Here is a 17,939-nt window from a genome sequence, read left to right on the forward strand (position 1 = left end):
TCTTCCGCAGCCCGAGGCGGGGGGACAGCTTTTCTGAAACACCTTGCATGGCGGTCTCACCTGCTCTCTAATGTCTGCACTCAGCTAATCGGTGGAGTTCTCTCTCATCTTTGCCACCGGGGAGTGGACAGCTCGGTAAGAGCGCACAGGCCAGCACAGCCCATGCCAGGCTGGAAGCTGCGGTGAAGACAGGACTGACTGCCCTGCTCACCTGCAGAGGACCCCGGGTGGAAGGCCCTGCTGCGGCGAGGGCTCAGGTCCCATCTCACCAAGTCACCACACGCGCTCCCTGGATGAGCCACGCGGATTTCGATCCGATCTGTGTGCGTGAAGAAAACACTTCAGTACTTGGCCTCGAGAACACGATCCCAAGTGCCCAGGTGTGCCCGGCAGCAGGGCAGGGGGCAGAGCTGCAGACCGCTCACATGCCAGGGAAACAAGCTTATGGCTGTCAGAGGCCGGACCGGTGTCTGCGGGATGCTCCCGAACACGCGTCGGCAACACGCACTGCACGTTATCACTGGACCCAGCGGTCCTGCCGCGCCTTTCTGTGCTCCCCACACCCGCACTCGGCTGCACTTCCTGCACTCACCTCTCCCTGTGACATGTGCTCACACTCAGTCCTTTTGGCTGAAGCATAGTGTATGTATAGAAAACGGGACATACTTATTTGAAAGTATTTTCCAGAAAGCGACTTTTAGAAACTATTAACGTTTGATTCAGCTCATTTAATGAGCACCTACTCGGTGTAAAAGCCCACCCTGGGCCTTGCTGTTTCAAGGTTAAAGTCCAATAACACAACAAAGACGTGTGTGTGGAACGCCACAAGGAAAAGCGCTGAAGTGGCAGAGAACGCCACGGAGGCGTCGGGGGTGCCAAGCCCAGTAAGCCCTCAGGACCTCAGGGCGGAAGAACTAACTGGAGAGGAATGGAAATTCGAATGCACACTGCTGTCTCCTGGTGACCTGTGGGTCTGCTGCTCAGCGAGGCTCTAGCCACACAGATCTGCTACCTGTGGAGCTGAAGTGGGGCAGGGCGTGGTCACTGCTCTGCCCGTGAAGCCCGCTCAGCTGTAATTTCACAACTTCCAGATGGTTTCCAAGATGAAAGAGAGGCCTTCCCTTTTGTGTGTGAAGTGTAGCTGGTTATTGTTCAGGAGTAGCCACGGTATTTTACAGGAGATTGTGGTTTGTACGTGTGAACACAGCAGACCATGGGGGAGCAGATCCTACGGAGGACAGGGAGCTGCCGCTTACCCACTCCATTCACAAAGCCCGGGCCGTGTGCCGGGCTGCCAGAGCACAGAGATCTGCCAGAGCACAGAGCCGTCCGAGGTTGGCGTGAGTGAGCGCGTTTCAGACCTGTGTGCTGCGTAGTGGCTGCGTAGCGTCAGGGCCGGGCGAAATGTTTACTGAGTCTAAAAACTACCTACGTCCTACGTCTGGGGATGAGTTATTCCATCACTTTTTTAAATTTGAAAAAATGCTAAAAACATAAAAAGTCAAAATTACTCAAAATCCTGTTTTGTTGTTTTGGCTTTTGTTTCTAAAGCAAAGGTGACATGGGATCTTCTCTCCTCTCATCCCCTCTTTTTTTTTTAAATATAATTATTTATTTTATTTATTCATTCATTTATTTTAATTTGACCAGAGAGAGAAAGAGAAAGATTGAGAAAGCAAGCTGCCAGGTCCAGGACTTGAACCGTGGTCAGCCATGTGGGAGTATCCAGCACCTTAACCACCATGCCACCTGCTGGTCCCTCATCCCCTCTCTTAATCCCACCTCAGGCCCCAGAGGTTAGGGGCACCATGTGGGCACGTTTTCCTGATTCTTGGGTCACAGACAGACTCACAACCTAGAGAACTTTCTAGCCCCATGCCTGATTGGCCTACAACTTGCTTTATCAGTTCAGCAATGTACCCTGGACCTGTTCACAGATTAGTAACGACATACAACGTCAGGGCCAGTCCTCGCGGAGCGTGCTGCAATGCGGAACCCACAGGGAGGGCCCCAGGCCCGCGTCCCGGGTCTCCTCATACAAGGCACACACATGGTGGAGCCGGCGGTAGCTGTGGTGTGAAGACCTTGCTGGGTCTCTTCCTCGCTCTCATGTTGGAAATGCACTAAAAGAACACTGTCTTCGCATGCCTTACCCACTTCCCTGCAGCGAGCGCAGGCCGCCACAACCCCGTTCTGTTTCGAGGGCAACAATGTGAGTCTCGCACTCTGCCGAGCTTTCTGGGGATGAAACAAGCTTGCTGGACTGGGGGCTAACGGGGGAAAGTTGTATCGGTTTACCCCTACGGGGTGAGGGGCTGCAGCCTGACTCGCACCTGCCATGAGTCTGCGTGAGATCCCAGCCCCTCGCGCAATTCAAGGGCAAGGTAGCCGATCAAGCGCAGGAGTGAGAGAAGCCACCATGTCACTCAGCAGGCACGGACAGGACAGCCATCTGCCCAGCCTTGTTCCCAGCAGCGCACCCTCCAGCTCCACGGGGCGGCACTCGGTGCTGCCAGGCAGCCTCTGTCCACGGCTCATCTGACCAATCGCTTGATTGCGCGACCTGTCCCAAAGTCCAGGTAAGCCGAGGCTCAGGTATGGGTGGGCTGCACCAACCAGAAGACCCAGCTTCTCCCTTCTGCACTTCACATCAGGGAGCCTCGTCACAGAAACTCAGTTTGCAGCATCCTCTCGGCCCCAGGTGATGCTGAGGTGGGCAACAGGGACTCATAGTGGGGACAAGAGATGACAGTTCACATGTCATTCTCCAACAACGGAAACAGCTCGCGGCTGCTCCGGGCTCAGCCCTGCCTGGGGCCTGGAAGGCAGGTCCACAGAACTCGGCAACACAGGGCTTCCTCCAGGGAGCTCGGCCGGCAGGACGGGGGCTGGCCAGGTCCGGACCACCTTGGCCCCTGCACAGGCCGCGAGGGGCCGGGGCTGGCGCCCTGTTACGGATAAGGGAGGCGTGGAGAGTGGACAGCCAAATGCACCTGCTGGGCTGTGAAGGGAGAGAGGAAGCCAGGCTGGAGAGGGGGCCGTGGAGGCTGGGGGTGCTTCCAGGGATGACGTGGTCAGAAATGCGGCCATTGTTGTAGTGACACAGAGAGGAGGAAGGTCGCCGCCAGGTCACAGCCCAGGCAAACACATTAGGCCTGGAAAAGTAAGATGGCGCACCCTGTGGCCAGCACACCCGTGGCCATGGAGGCTGCTTACCCACTCTGGCACAACAGCCCGGGTTCCCGGAGAAGGAAGGGTAAGTCGCACAGCTTTTGAAGGCCCTCGCCAAGTTCACCTGGTCACCTGAGCCTGCTTCTCAGTCCCCAGTGGGTCCAGTGCCTAGTCTGATGTCACTTCTTCGGTCAGCGGCCAATGGGTGCAGGGAGAGATGGGAGTGTGAGGCCTGGAGGGTTTGGCGGCACTGCTGGTCACAGGAGAGAAGGGGTGGCTCCTCCCAAGGACACTGGCCCTGAGCGGCCACCTCCTCTGAACACCCAGGCAGCTCTGCACCGACGCCCTTTTGTGGCCCTGTCCAGACAGGCTGACAGTGGCCGGGAGGGTTTCAAACGCACAGCGTGCACTCGGGGGAAGCCGGGGAGCACCCGCTCCTTGTCCTGCCACCCCCCAAGAGGGAGGAAGACAGGACCCACCCAGAAGACCTGCGCTCGCTCCTTCCCCCTTCGAGACGGAAAGGAGAGGCTTGCCGATCCACCCTGCAGATCTGCCAGGACTAGACAGGACTGCTGCGGATTGGGGGAGCAGGCCCCTGCTTGCAGCTGCCCGCAGGAAACGCCACCTGTGGAGAGCGGCCGGCCCTGCCGTTCTGAAACGTGTAATTGCGGTGTTTGCCGACAGCCTGCTGAGCGGCCCTCGCCCCGGTGGTGAGGCCGCGGACGGGGTTTTGCCCAGTGCCTCTCAAACCAGCGTGAAGCCGGCAGGGCCTCCATTCACGGCCGTGTGCAGCAGCAGTCCCCTGCCAGATCGAGGTCCCCTAGGGGAGGCAGGGCAAGAGGGCTGTGGCCACGTTGGCCGCTTGGCCTGCTGTGGCCGTGGCCATGGGGCTGGCTCTAGCACAGGCAGGGACGGCCCGCATCCCAGGCAGTGCGAGCTGGCCCTCAGCCGCTGCCGAGTGGGCTCACAGGCTCCCGGCCTCTCCCTGGCTGCAGCTCAGGCCGTTAGGGGACATCTGCACTCAGAGCTCATCCCAGGCCCTGGGGGCCAGGACCCCTGGGACCCAGGGACGTCACTGATAAAGTTCTCCGAGTGATTCTCAGTGTGGTCAAACCGAGCCCCGAGCAGATCGTGGCCGGGCACCAGGACTTCAGTAAGGGTATTCACAGGTCTCTGCACCAGCTGGGCGTGCGTCCAGGACCCCATGTCTGCAGCCCCTGCTCCGTGCCGCGTGGTGGGCCAGGCTCACAGCTGACCCCGAAGTGGCGGAGAAGGGCAGACGGTGGGAGGCTAAGGTGGCGAGGAGCGGGCTCTTGAGGCAGGGGGGGGCGTTTGTATTACAAAGAAAAAAAGAGCCCCCAAAATAATAAGACCTACATGCATTTATTCTTCTTAGTCCCTATCTATACAACAACCACTCATTAAGCGAAAATAGCTGCAAAACCTGATTGCATACTATGTTCATAGAAGGATCTGAAGACAGGGAAGTGGCGGAGAAGGGCAGACGGTGTGAGGCTAAGTTGGCGAGGAGCGGGCTCTTGAGGCAGGGTCAGCTGCAGGTTCCCGTGAGCAGGGACTGGGCCCTCCACCTAACCTGGCCAGGCAGTTCTTCCTCCTGCTCAACTTTACTTTAGGGAAGGGACGGGAATCCATCCGGATCACCTAAGAGACTTGAAAAACTACTCCCTCCCTGAGAACGTTAGCCGGGGGAGGGAGGAGAGTGGGGGCCAGGGGGGCAGAGGACCTGCCCTGGCTGCCCTCCGAGCCCGGAGCCTGCCCTGTCCCCACTTTCTGCCTCTGCTCTCAGCGGCGGCAGAGATGGCAGAGACTGGTCTCGGTGGTGCCTCTCCCCCGCCCCTCCCGGACACAGGACTAACCCACTGCGGGACAGAGACCTGGAAAACCCCTCGGAGCACCCGTCGGGGGTGTATGTGCTGGGATGGGCCGCGGTCGGCACCACAGGCTGGCCCCGGGTGGGTGACTGGAGGGAGGAAGCTGGTGTGTGCGTCCTCACCGACTGGGCCCACGCCCCCTGCAGCCAGGCAGAGCTGCTTGCAGTAGCACTGGCATGCCCTCGAGTCCCCACAGCCACCGTGTGCCGCTTTAACGCTTCCCAGAGACGCACTAGCAGCCGTGTGGGCCAGGCACTGAGGACTCTCCAAGCGCCTGGAGATGCTAACTCAGCTCATTGCGGTCAACCGTGTGCGGCCGGCAGGTCATGCCCTGTCGTCCCGGGCGCTCAGCAGTCACAGGTGGGGAAACAGCGGCACCGACAGGTGGGGTAGCCCGCCTGAGGTCAGAACACTGACACCCACGCTGGGCATGCCCCCTCACCCACTGGGATGGCAGTTCTCAGCAGGCAGCCTGTCCGTGGCCCACCCATAGGGCAATGCGGGCAAGTGTCCAAACACCTGTCTGCGCGGTTCACAGCAAAGCACGTCCCACGAGCACACGGATGGAGACCAGGCGGCAGGCTCTGTGCCTCCAAAGAGCACAGCGAGGCAGGGCTTGTCCAGTTTTCAGAACACAATCCACACGTAACAGCTGTCTGCATAAATCTACATACTCAAAATAACGCACCACCGAAATGTAAAGACACAAGTCCTTCCACTTGGGGCACAGCTGCAGCACGCGCTAGCACTCTGCTTCTCCTGCCTGAGGCTTCGGGAATGCTGGGCTATCAGGACACGCCCCACCGCCTTCACGGGGGCATGTCCGGGTGTGCATGAAAGAGCCAGGAGGGTCCTGAACCTTCTGGCAACAGGAAGGTGGCGTTCTATAAGAGTGACAGGACTTGTACCCTTCACGTGAGGCATGTCTAGTGCTCTTGTCTGTTTCACCCTGCCCAGTAGCAGTACCGAGTCACGGTTTCTCAGGTCCCCAAACTGGCTCGCTCAGAAAACACCCCTTGGGTACGGATCAAGTGGCACAAATTAGCTCCAGGCGGGCTGCTCTGACTGGGGTGAACTGCAGAGAAGGGGCGCAGGCGCAGAGGCGGCCAAGCAGAGGCCCGAAGACAGAGGAAGGCAGTCCTGTGTAGGCTCCGCTGGGACACAGATGGCCTAACTGCTCTGCCTTTCTTCCCCTCTACCGCAGAGCTGAGGCCTGACCTCACAGGGTTGCTGGAGGTGTCAAACGCATGCCGGGCACTCTGAACACCGCAACGGGAGTGACACCTGCATTTAAAAGCCTGCGAGTCACCGTCTAGCGCTCTTCCTCCACATCCACTGTTCTGCGGCCTTCTGCCGATGGCAAAGATGGCCGTGTAGCTCTTGCTCCTCGCTCCCCACCTCATGCTCAGAGGGACGGGCACAATGAAGAACTGACTGCGGTCCCAACTACTGCGAAAGGCAAGAAGAGGAGATGAAAGCCCTGGCTGGAGGAGGACATCCAACTTGGCTTTCCCTGCCTTTCTCAGGCACCTTCCCTGTGCGGTACGGGTGCCCTCCTCCGTGCCCGGGGCTCCGCTTAAACCTGGCGTGTGGGTCCTGAACCAGCCGCTGGGCGGCATCTTCTCCCGCCGTGGGCAATGTCTCAGGGCGTCTCGCTGCCGAGACACATCTCGTACCCCAGACCCCATGAACCTTGATCTCCTCCTTCCCAACCCACGTAGACAGAGCTCGATCCTCACAACACACAGGTCTGGTCTTCCCGAATCCCCCATTCACACGGTTCACAGCGATCGTGGCCTCGTCACAGGCTAGAAGCCTAGTCTCGTCTCCTTTCTGGCCCCCTTGGGTCCCTCACAGGGTCATAGGACCATCACCCCTATCTTCCACCTCCCTTCTCTGACTCAAGGCTCTCAGGCCTGGTACAACCTACCTTCCAGCCTCACCACCCAAGACCTCCCAGGACGCAGCTTCAGCTCTGGGCCACGTTCACAGCCACGGCTCCTCCAAGGCTTGGTGGGTACCACTGTCTGCTCGAGGGCCCCCACCTGCCACGGAATCTACTCTGCACCAGAGGTGGGAGCACCATGCCGCCATGAACCGTGACAGCGCATGACCCTGGAGCAAACGGGATGCGATGCTTACGAGGTGCTAAATAGCAAAATCGGGACACAAAATTGTATAAAATTACTTGACATTTTTATAATTTATCCACATAAAAGTGGGTAAAGGGATATACCAAAGTGACAAGGGTAACTGTACTGAGTGATGGAATTGTGGGCGTGTCATTTCATTTATACAGACTCTAAATTTTATTTTAGTTTGAGAGATATTTTTGCAATAGGGCAGGTGTGCTTAGCAAATAGAGACAGAAAGCAAGAAACCACCCCCAAGAGGGATGGCCACGCTGCAATCCCTTCTGCATTTTCCTCGCGGGAGTTTGGGCATGCACTCACACATGCCCAGCATGAGTTTTAAGCCCCCGGGCCCAGGACTCAAACCGCAGTTGACTATGTGGGAGTCCAGTGGCATAACCATTATGCCATCTGCTGGTCCCTTTAGTGTTCTTTTTAAAGTAACCTTTTTGTTTTAGAATTGCTTTTGGATGTATGGGAACTGTGAGAAGTTGGTATCAAGAGTTCCTATTAGGAACCAGCAGTTAGCGTAATGGCTATGTCGCTGGACTCCCACACAGTCAACCGCGGTTCACGTCCTGGACCCGGTGGCTTAAAACTCACGCCGGGCGCACGTGTGTGTGTGCCCAAGATCCCGAGAGGAGAATGGAGGAGAAGGGATTGCGGGGTGACCCCCCCCCGGGGGGTGGTTTCTCGCTTTCTGTCTCTGTGTCTCTCTCTGTCTGTCTGGAGAGCGCACGCGCCCTATAGCGAAAATCTCCCCCACCCCCCCAAAAAAAGGGTTCCTATTCACCCACACACAGTCCCCTACTGGCAACACCTCACACTAGTGTGAGACCTTTGTCCCAACTAACGGAGCCCAAAATACAGGACCAGCAGATGGTGTGATGGTTATGTCACTGGACCCCCACATGGTTGACTGTGGTTCAAGTCCTGGACCTAGCAGTTTGGGACTCACACCGGGTGTGTGTGTGTGTGCCCAAAATCCCAGGAGGAGAACGGAGAAGGGATTGAGGCATGGCCATTGCCCCAGGGGTGTGTGTGTGTGTGTGTGTGATTTCTCACTTTCTGTCTCTCTGTCCCTTGGGTAAACACACACACACCCTATAGCAAAAATCTCTTTCTAAAAAAAATAGAGCCCATAATATAATGTGGCTTCTAAAACTTTTAAGAATTGCAATTTTTGTAAAATAGACAACATAGAGGAAAACGCCATTCTTTTTTTCTTTTTTTGAGAGGTTTTTGCTTTAGGGCGTGTGCTCTTGCCAGAAAGACAGAGACAGAAAGTGAGAAATCACCCCCCAGGGGGAATGGCCACGCTGCAGTCCCTTCTCCTCCACTCTTCTCTCGGGATCTTGGGCACGCACGCACACGCGCCTGGCATGAGTTTAAGCTATTGGGTCCAGGGCTCGAACCGTGGTTGACTACATGGGAGTCCAGCGACATAGCCATTACGCCAACTGCTGGTCCCTGGACAGTGATTTTCAAAGTCGAAGAAAAGGTCCTCCCCGAACGTGTCTGCGGTGTCAGACTAACTTCTGACACAAACACACTGCCGTGATTTTCCTCTGCACCATCCAGAGAAAAGCTGAAATTAACCTCAGTGGAAGGAAGGATTTAGTTTTAAATGGTAAGAGCCACCGAAAGGCAGAAGATAAATACACTCGAGAACATAGCTCCTATTTGCTCGTAACGTCTGAAGTACAGTGAGTACGACGCGTGCTTTTCTCCTTTCTCTCCAAGGTTTCTTCCCCAGTGGGTTCTCTTTGTTCTGACTGCCAGCTTGATCTCAAAGATCTCTGAGGACCCAGCAGTCAGAACAGCCTGGCGGGTTATGCAGAGCAGTAACCACCGGAGACGTTCTGCTTTGAAAGAGAACTTTAAACCCCTAAGTCTTGCCCTTCTTTTTAGTTAATGAATATATTTCCATCTTTTAGGGTGTTCTTTACTCTAGACAGTCAAAACTGCGACACTAAAACTAGGAAAATGCTGACCACGTCCCAGCCGTGGGGGCGGGAAGATCCCCGATGGCAGGCAGCACTCCTCTCTCTTCAAGGGGGCTCACGTGGACAAAAACGTGGAGGAACGGCACCTCGTTGGCCGTTAGGGTCACTAACACAGTCCCTACTCAGTCGCCTCAGGCCCCAATCATTAGAGGCAATTCCGAGAAGGCCGAGTGGCAGGGCCGAGTGGCAGGGCCGAGTGGCAGGGCCGCAGACCGAAGACCCTGGTGCAGCTAACAGCAGCACAGTGACACTGCCCAAGACAAGCGTGCACTCTGTCGCTGTGGGCCTCGCTGTATCGCAAGGTGACTCGACTACCCGAGGTATGACCATCAGAGAGCTGCCACACACTGATGTCTCTAAAGCAAGACTCAACAAAACTCGTTAAAAGTGAGCTTGGGGCTGTGGAAGGACAGGCCCAGACCGGCCCGACTCGAGACAGGCTTCTGAGGCTGCCCGTGCTCTGAGCACAGCCCCGCCCGGCTCGGCTCAGCTCACAGGTTGCCACAGCCCCGAGCTTCCGGGGAGGTGGGAGTGAGTGGGCACGGCAAGAAGTTCTTGGTTCAAGGCTGGTTTTTCTGGGTACTTTTGAACAATCTGAACTTTGAAATAATAAATCAGAACAGCTCTAACAAAAACAGTTCAGAAAATCATCATCTTTCTGAAAAAGATGAGGGCAATAATACGCTAGGTTCTGACATCTGCTACGAGGACAAAGCAGCCGTTACCAAGACCACATTGGGAGGCTGGCAGGAGCCATGCGGTCAAAGGCTCTGGACTCCCACATGGCCGACCACAGCTCAAGTCCCAGACCTGGTAGCTCGCTTTCTCACTTTCTCTTTTTTTCCCCTTTCTCTCTGGTCAAGTTAGAATAATAGAAATAATAATACAAGAAGTTAAATAATTCTAGAAAAAGGAACGATTTAGAAACGCTGGGTTTGCGTATCCAGTTCTGCCGCGTGTCCTGACCCTCAGCACAGCAGCGGCACGTGAGAGAGGGCAGGCACGTCTCTGGCCCAGCGCCGATCTTCTGTCCCCGGCACACAGACAAGTGTCACAAAGAAGGGACTGCAGCTGCCACACTAGCTAGGGGCAGAGCGGCTGTGCGGAGCCACCCCTTGCTTAGAGACCGCTTTCTGCCCCCCCGAGTGTCTGGACACGCTGCTCCTCCTTTTCTCTGCAGGCGCTCCACAGCAATTCCTAAAACGCTCCGGGTGGGCGACTCTAGCCTAAGGCTGAAGCAGAGCGGCTCTCGTTCTTACCTGATGCGGCACGTCCGGACGCGGTGGGCAGGTCGAAGGCACGGTATCGTCGTCCTCGGCTAGAACACAAAAAGACACGCGCTGCCTGAGCTTGCCCTGCTCCATGTGTGCGGCCAGACACGGCTGGCTGCCCCCGGCCGCATCACATCGGGGGCCTGACTGCAGGGTCCCTGCCTCTGCTGTGGTACGGAAGGTCACCCCACTGAACAACGCGCCTTATCAAGGGATGAGGCCCGATTCCTGCTTGTCTTCGAGTGGGAGATTTGGTTCCCACCAGTCCTGGAATTATGACAACAGGCCAGTCATGCCCTCCCTGGGACCTGGGGTTCCTGCCCTCTCGGCACTCCACAGCCTGCCTCCCACGGCCCCTGGAGCCTACTCTGTCCCCACGTGCACCCCCATGGGGCCCTCCTCTCCCAGGCTGCGGACAAGGGACCCACAAGCTGTGGTAGAGCTCATCTGCCATCTGCCGGGTGTTTGGCTGGCCCTGTGGCCCTGGGGCAGGGTCCCTCTGTCAACAACGGGGTGGACAGGAGGCGGTGGCCAGAGCACGTTCCCCTCTGATGAACAAGCTTCTGTGGAATGCCACCGTGCCCTTCATCTGTACAGTGTTCCACTGAACCCCCAGACAGCAGGGAATGGGGGACAGCTGCCCTGACAGTGCGCCACCTACAGGGGGACCAGCCACTTCTGTTCCACCGTGAAAGCACAGCTGACAGAGGGTCACAGGAACCCCAGTGTGCGTGACCTGCTGAGCGTCTCTCCGGCAGCCCTGCAGCATAGCAGTTAGGGTTGTGCACTGGGAGCCGGATCCCACATGGCTGAATGCAGTTTGAGTCCCAGCCCAGCACCTTGGAAAACACATCAGGTGCATGTGGTGTGTGCCAAAATTCCTGACGGGAAGGGAAACGGAGGGACGAGGACTGTGGTGCGACCACGCCCCCATCGGGAGGTGCTTTCTGTCTCTCTGTCTCTGCTGAGCACAATATGCCCTCTGGCAATAAGAACAATTTTTTAATGTTGATCATTTTTGAGAATGAACTTTCAGGAAGGGACACCTACCTTCAGGCTACGTCGCACACTTCACAGTGCTCCCGTTGTGGCAAAGATTGTACAAAACAGGATAAAAATGGGTTTTGTAGGGCCAGCAGGTGACATGGTGGTTAAGGCACTGGACTCCTACGTGGCCAACCACGGTTCAAGTCCACACTGGGCACATGCGGGTGTGTGTATACCCAAAATTCCAGGAGAAATGAGAAGGGATTGTGGTGTGGCCATCCTCCCCGAGGGGCGATTTCTCTCTTTCTCTCTGTCTTTCTCTGTCTCTCTCTGGTGCATGCACACATCCTATGACAAAAACTGAAAAAAAAAAATTAAAACAAAATCAAAATCAAACAGTGGGTTTAGGAAACCAGCAGTTAGCGTAATGGCTATGTCACTGGACTCCCACGTAGTCGACCGCGGTTCGCGTCCTGGACCCGGTGGCTTAAAACTCACGCCGGGTGCGTGTGCGTGCGTGCCCAAGATCCCGAGAGGAGAATGGAGGAGAAGGGATTGCGGCGTGACCATCCCCCCGGGGGGTGATTTCTCGCTTTCTGTCTCTATGTCTCTCTCTGTCTGTCTGGCGAGCGCACGCGCCCTATAGTGAAAATCTCTCCAATAAAAACACAAAAAACAAACAAACAAACAAAAAGTGGGTTTAGTTCCACCAGCTTTTAATCTTTAGCCACACAATTCAAGGCCACGCTCTAAACAGAAGTTGCGGAGATACAGCCCATCATGGAGGAGCCGTGAGCGCCAGCACATCTGCAGCTATAAGATCTCCAACAGGGATGAGAGGCCGAGGGAGGCGCCCACTCGCTGTGCTCTGTGCTCGCAAGCGTCCACCGCCCCGCTGCGCTGGCTGCGAGGCTTTTCTAGTCAGGACCCTCCTTCCCGCTAGCACTATCCAGCCACGTAGCCCTTCCTGAGCTCTGCGTGGCATCTCTGGCCAAAGCTGCAGACCGCTGGCTGGGGAGAGCTTCTCCAGGCATGGCATGGCCCGCTCTGAATCACCGGCACTGCTCCTGGACAACACAGGGCCCATCCACTCTCCCTGGCTGGACTCCCAGGGCCTGGAGGTCTGTGCCGGCAATGCCCCCTCATCCAGATGTAGCAAAATGCACGGCCGTTCTATCTCAGCCAAGCTAGTGCCCACGTCAGCATCAATAAGCCAGCTTTTTTTTTTTAAAAGAGAGATTTTTTGCTATATGGTGTGTGTGCTCACCAGAGAGACATACAGAGACAGTGAGAGGGAAAGTGGCCAGGGGAGACGGTCACGCCATAAACCCCCTCCTCCATTCTCCTCCTGGGATCTTGGGCACACAAGCAGTGTGCCCAGCATGAGTTTCAAGCCCCCAGATCCAGGACTTGAACTGCAGTCAACCATGTGGGAGTCCAGCTGAGAGGAGAAAGCCACAGCCGGGAGACAGAGCCCAGGGCACCACTGACACACGGGGCCAGAGACCAGAGACCCTGAAGCCAGCATATCCCCCCAGGTTTAAGTTTGCTTTATTTCTTTCTTTTATGAGGAGGGAGGACTGTGACCTTCCTACCAGCCCCCCACTAACTGGGATCACAGGTGCAAATAGGTGTTACCTGGCATGTTCACGTCAACCAGGGATTTGAACCTGGGCTTCCCACATGGTTCTGCTATTAACCACAGTGCCCTACCATCTGCACCACCACAGAGGGCTTGCCAGCCATGGTCATGGCCATGTTCTAGTCATGCCTACAGAAATGCCCGAGGGGGCCAGCAGGTGCCATAGTGGTTAAGGCCCTGGACTTCCACATGGCTGACCATGGTTCAAGTCCTGGACCCAGCAGTTTGAAACTCACACCTGGCGCATGTGTATGTGTGTGCCCAAAATTCCGAGAGGAAAACAGAGAAGAAGGGATCATGGCGCGAGCACCCCCTGAGGGGTGAAGTCTCGCTTTCTCTCCGTCTCTGTGTCTCTGGGGAGTGCACATGCCCTATATCAAATATCTCTCCCAAAAATAAATAGATCAACAAATAAATAAATGAGACTGCCCAAGAAAGTTACTGTGCAGTCTGTTATAAAATACCTTACAGCTTTGCTTTTCCATCTCACCAGAGGAGAGGCGGGGGGAGGGAGGCCATGCCACAGCCCTTTCTCTTCATCTCTCAGGACTGCCACATGCACACGCGCTGGGCATGTTTTCCAAGCTGCTGAGGCTGGGACTAGAGCCGCAGTCAGCCCTATGGGTCCAGCTCCCCAGGCATGGGGCTTAGCCACGGTGCTACAGCGTCACAATTCAAAACCATGACAAATTACCGGGACCAGGCACTGGGCGAGGAATCAAACACAAGGCAGAGCAGTCCTGCTGGCGGTACACAGCTCTGGGCAGTCCCGTGTCCTGGACGGCGCATCTGTCTGGCTGTGGAGACCAACAAAAGCGGAGAGTTACTCTCAAGCCCAGAGCCACGGGGACCAAAGTTAAAGACAGCCAGCCTAGGGGACTCACGCCACTCAGAACTTTGCCAGAGTTTAGGCTTCAGTCTGCCTGCCTGCCTGGCGGATTTTGTTTGTTTGTTTGTTTGTTTTGGAGAGGTTTTTGCTATAGGGCACGTGCACTCACCAGAGAGAGACAGAGAAACAAAAAGCGAGAAATCACCCCCCAGGAGGGATGGAGAGGAGAAAGCCACAGCCGGGAGACAGAGCCCAGGGCACCACTGACACACGGGGCCAGAGACCAGAGACCCTGAAGCCAGCATATCCCCCCAGGTTTAAGTTTGCTTTATTTCTTTCTTTTATGAGGAGGGAGGACTGTGACCTTCCTACCAGCCCCCCACTAACTGGGATCACAGGTGCAAATAGGTGTTACCTGGCATGTTCACGTCAACCAGGGATTTGAACCTGGGCTTCCCACATGGTTCTGCTATTAACCACAGTGCCCTACCATCTGCACCACCACAGAGGGCTTGCCAGCCATGGTCATGGCCATGTTCTAGTCATGCCTACAGAAATGCCCGAGGGGGCCAGCAGGTGCCATAGTGGTTAAGGCCCTGGACTTCCACATGGCTGACCATGGTTCAAGTCCTGGACCCAGCAGTTTGAAACTCACACCTGGCGCATGTGTATGTGTGTGCCCAAAATTCCGAGAGGAAAACAGAGAAGAAGGGATCATGGCGCGAGCACCCCCTGAGGGGTGAAGTCTCGCTTTCTCTCCGTCTCTGTGTCTCTGGGGAGTGCACATGCCCTATATCAAATATCTCTCCCAAAAATAAATAGATCAACAAATAAATAAATGAGACTGCCCAAGAAAGTTACTGTGCAGTCTGTTATAAAATACCTTACAGCTTTGCTTTTCCATCTCACCAGAGGAGAGGCGGGGGGAGGGAGGCCATGCCACAGCCCTTTCTCTTCATCTCTCAGGACTGCCACATGCACACGCGCTGGGCATGTTTTCCAAGCTGCTGAGGCTGGGACTAGAGCCGCAGTCAGCCCTATGGGTCCAGCTCCCCAGGCATGGGGCTTAGCCACGGTGCTACAGCGTCACAATTCAAAACCATGACAAATTACCGGGACCAGGCACTGGGCGAGGAATCAAACACAAGGCAGAGCAGTCCTGCTGGCGGTACACAGCTCTGGGCAGTCCCGTGTCCTGGACGGCGCATCTGTCTGGCTGTGGAGACCAACAAAAGCGGAGAGTTACTCTCAAGCCCAGAGCCACGGGGACCAAAGTTAAAGACAGCCAGCCTAGGGGACTCACGCCACTCAGAACTTTGCCAGAGTTTAGGCTTCAGTCTGCCTGCCTGCCTGGCGGATTTTGTTTGTTTGTTTGTTTGTTTTGGAGAGGTTTTTGCTATAGGGCACGTGCACTCACCAGAGAGAGACAGAGAAACAAAAAGCGAGAAATCACCCCCCAGGAGGGATGGCCACGCCGCAATCCCTTCTCCTCCATTCTCCTCTTGGGATCTTGGGCATGCACACATACGCGCCCAGCGTGAGTTTTAAGCCACCGGGTCCGGGACGCGAACCACAGCTGACTACATGGGAGTCCAGCGACATCGCCATTATGCTAACTGCTGGTCCCTGCCTGGCAGTTTTTACTCTCAATTGGCCAGAGTGCAATCAAGGTCAACAAGAAGTTGATGCCGGAGTGTGAAGCTCGAACTGCAAAGTCGGCTATGAGATCTAGCCACCTTAGCCATCATGCCACTGGCTGGCCACTAGAGAGGGTGATGTTCAATCTTAGAAAAAAGACATTAGAGGGACCAGCAGTTAGCGTATGGCTATGTCACTGAACTCCCATGTAGTCAACTGCAGTTCAAGTCCCGGACCCGGTGGCTTAAACTCATGCCGGGCACGTGTGCGTGCGTGCCCAAGATCCCGAGAGGAGAATGGAGAAGGAATTGCAGCGTGGCCATCCCCATGGGGGGTGATTTCTCGCTTTCTGTCTCTGTCTTTCTGGCAAGGGCATGCACCCTATGGCAAAAACCTCTCAAAAACAAAACAAAACAAAAAAATCATCCAATCACAGAAAACCTAAAAGTCAAAGAGTTCTACCCCAGACTAAATTAGTTCTCTTCACGCTGCTCCCAGGGCATGGACACACTCACACTGAGACAGGTACCTCTGTGGTGGTGGTTTTCGTTTTTTTTCCCATTGTCAGAGGGTCCATGCATTCACCAGAGAGAGATAGGGGAGAGGGAGAGAGACAGAGAAAGCACCCCGTGGTATGGGGTCACATGGCAATCCTTCCTCCTCCACTTCTCCATCCTGTTGGGATACAGGCTTGTGTCCTGACATGCCCAGGGTAGTTTTCAAGCCACTGGGGCTGGGATTCAAACCAGGTGGTCATGTGGGGTCTGGCTCCTTAACCACAAGGCCCCGGGGCTGCTTGCTGGTCTGTCTTACGTTGTCTCCTCAGGTAGCTTGAGCTCAGCCAGAGCAGGGGATACGATCTTTGCATTCCAGATCCTGCCACGGCTAGTAGATGTCCACAAGAGCGTGGACAGACAGGCGGGCTGGGCACAGCCCAGCTCTGGAGGAAAGAGCCAGAATCGGACCAGCTGTGAGGAGGGGCCAGGCCATCGCAGAGGGCAGACACAAGGGGCCGGGGCCAGGCAGCTGGAAGAGCCATGGGGAAGGAAGACCCAAGAGCCTGCAGCCTGTTCTAGCCTAGAGAAACCCGAAGTTCATTCCTGTCACAGACAGAGCAGGACGGACGTCTGTCTCAGAAAAATCTCACTGGGGCTTCTGGCCCTCGTGTGCGTAAAGGGCTGACGAGGGGCGGAGGCCAGCCGAGAGGTGCCACTGGCGGTGCAGACCTGGTGACCTACCGTGTTGCAGGACAGGGTGCTGGGGTCCGTGTCTTCCACCGGCTCCTTCGTCGAGTGATCTGTGACAAATCAGGACAGAGGGTGTTTAGTTGGAAAGCCCAGTGAGTGCCCAGTAGTCATCTTCACGGAGACGCGGCTTCCTCGGTGGCCGGAGGAAGCTCACCGTCGGTCACGTGTGGGGACAGAGCCAGGAGGAAGGTCTGGGTCACATCAGGAAGGGACCTGGGAAAAGAACTGCGAAAACAATAAAAGCCCACAATGTCCTGGTGCTCTGAGTACTATGGATACTTGTCAGTATTACAGATCTCACAAGTGCCTACAGATACTCAAGAGCGTAGAGTGACCACCATCACGCAGCTGCCCCACTGCGGGCAGGAGCAACGGAGTCTGATTTCCGCTTCTCCCTTATCCCCCCTTCTCTGCAAGTCTTCCTTAGTGAGCGGCTGGATGTGGGTCACGTGACTAATGTCAACCTACTCACGGCATTTTATCGAGAGAGCACGCGCCCTTGGTCTCATGTGGCACATGGCAGAGTCTCACGGGGAAACGCGGGAAGAGGCATGGCCTCATCAGGGCCACCACGCACTCACACGGGCCTGCACAGGTTGGAAAGAGCGCCCCTCCAAGACGCTCTGCTGAGCTGTCTGCAGAAGACTGCCTTCCAGACAGCTGAGCCCGGCTGGTGAGCGCTCTGCTGCGTGCAGTGCCCACGGAGCCCTAGCGGCCCCACTGAGGCGCGACCTTCCCCCACAGGTACGTGCGTGGAATCAGTGCCAGGTGCAAGTGCACTGTGGGGACCCAAATGCCGCTGTCTGCGGAGGAGGGTCTGGGCCTGACACAGGGCAGGCAGCAGGTGTGGGCGGGGCCCAGCACAGCCATGCTGGGGCAGGGAGCCTTGGCCCTGTGAGAGCCACAGCACTGGGGAGTGGGGACTCAGGCGGGAGCCCCATCAGCGTCCCGCACGGGCAGGGCTGACGGACACTGCGGCTGCCCTGTGGGACTGCGGCCTGCTCCCTGGTGGAAGACAGTGGCGGCAGGACCACGTGCAAAACGGGGGACACAGGACCACACGCAAGCAGGGGACGCAGGACCACACGCAGAGCAGGGGACGCAGGACCACACGCAGAGCACGG

At 56.3% G+C, this 17,939-nt stretch overlaps 1 protein-coding gene across 1 annotated transcript in view; it reads right to left on the minus strand.

Moving 5' to 3' along the window:
* EDARADD (EDAR associated via death domain) overlaps positions 1–17,939 on the minus strand; it is a 38,522-nt gene that overhangs the window by 10,004 nt on the left and 10,579 nt on the right. The window contains exons 3-5 of the mRNA XM_006145990.3: positions 16,807–16,865; positions 15,044–15,146; positions 10,461–10,519 (exon numbers count right to left, since the gene is read on the minus strand). Of these exons, the coding sequence (XP_006146052.1) occupies positions 10,461–10,519; positions 15,044–15,146; positions 16,807–16,865 (221 nt within the window). The remainder of the gene's footprint in view (positions 1–10,460; positions 10,520–15,043; positions 15,147–16,806; positions 16,866–17,939) is intronic.

The sequence above is a fragment of the Tupaia chinensis genome, unplaced genomic scaffold (genome assembly GCF_000334495.1).
Source record: "Tupaia chinensis unplaced genomic scaffold, TupChi_1.0 Scaffold000161_1, whole genome shotgun sequence".
Lineage (NCBI taxonomy): Eukaryota > Metazoa > Chordata > Mammalia > Scandentia > Tupaiidae > Tupaia > Tupaia belangeri.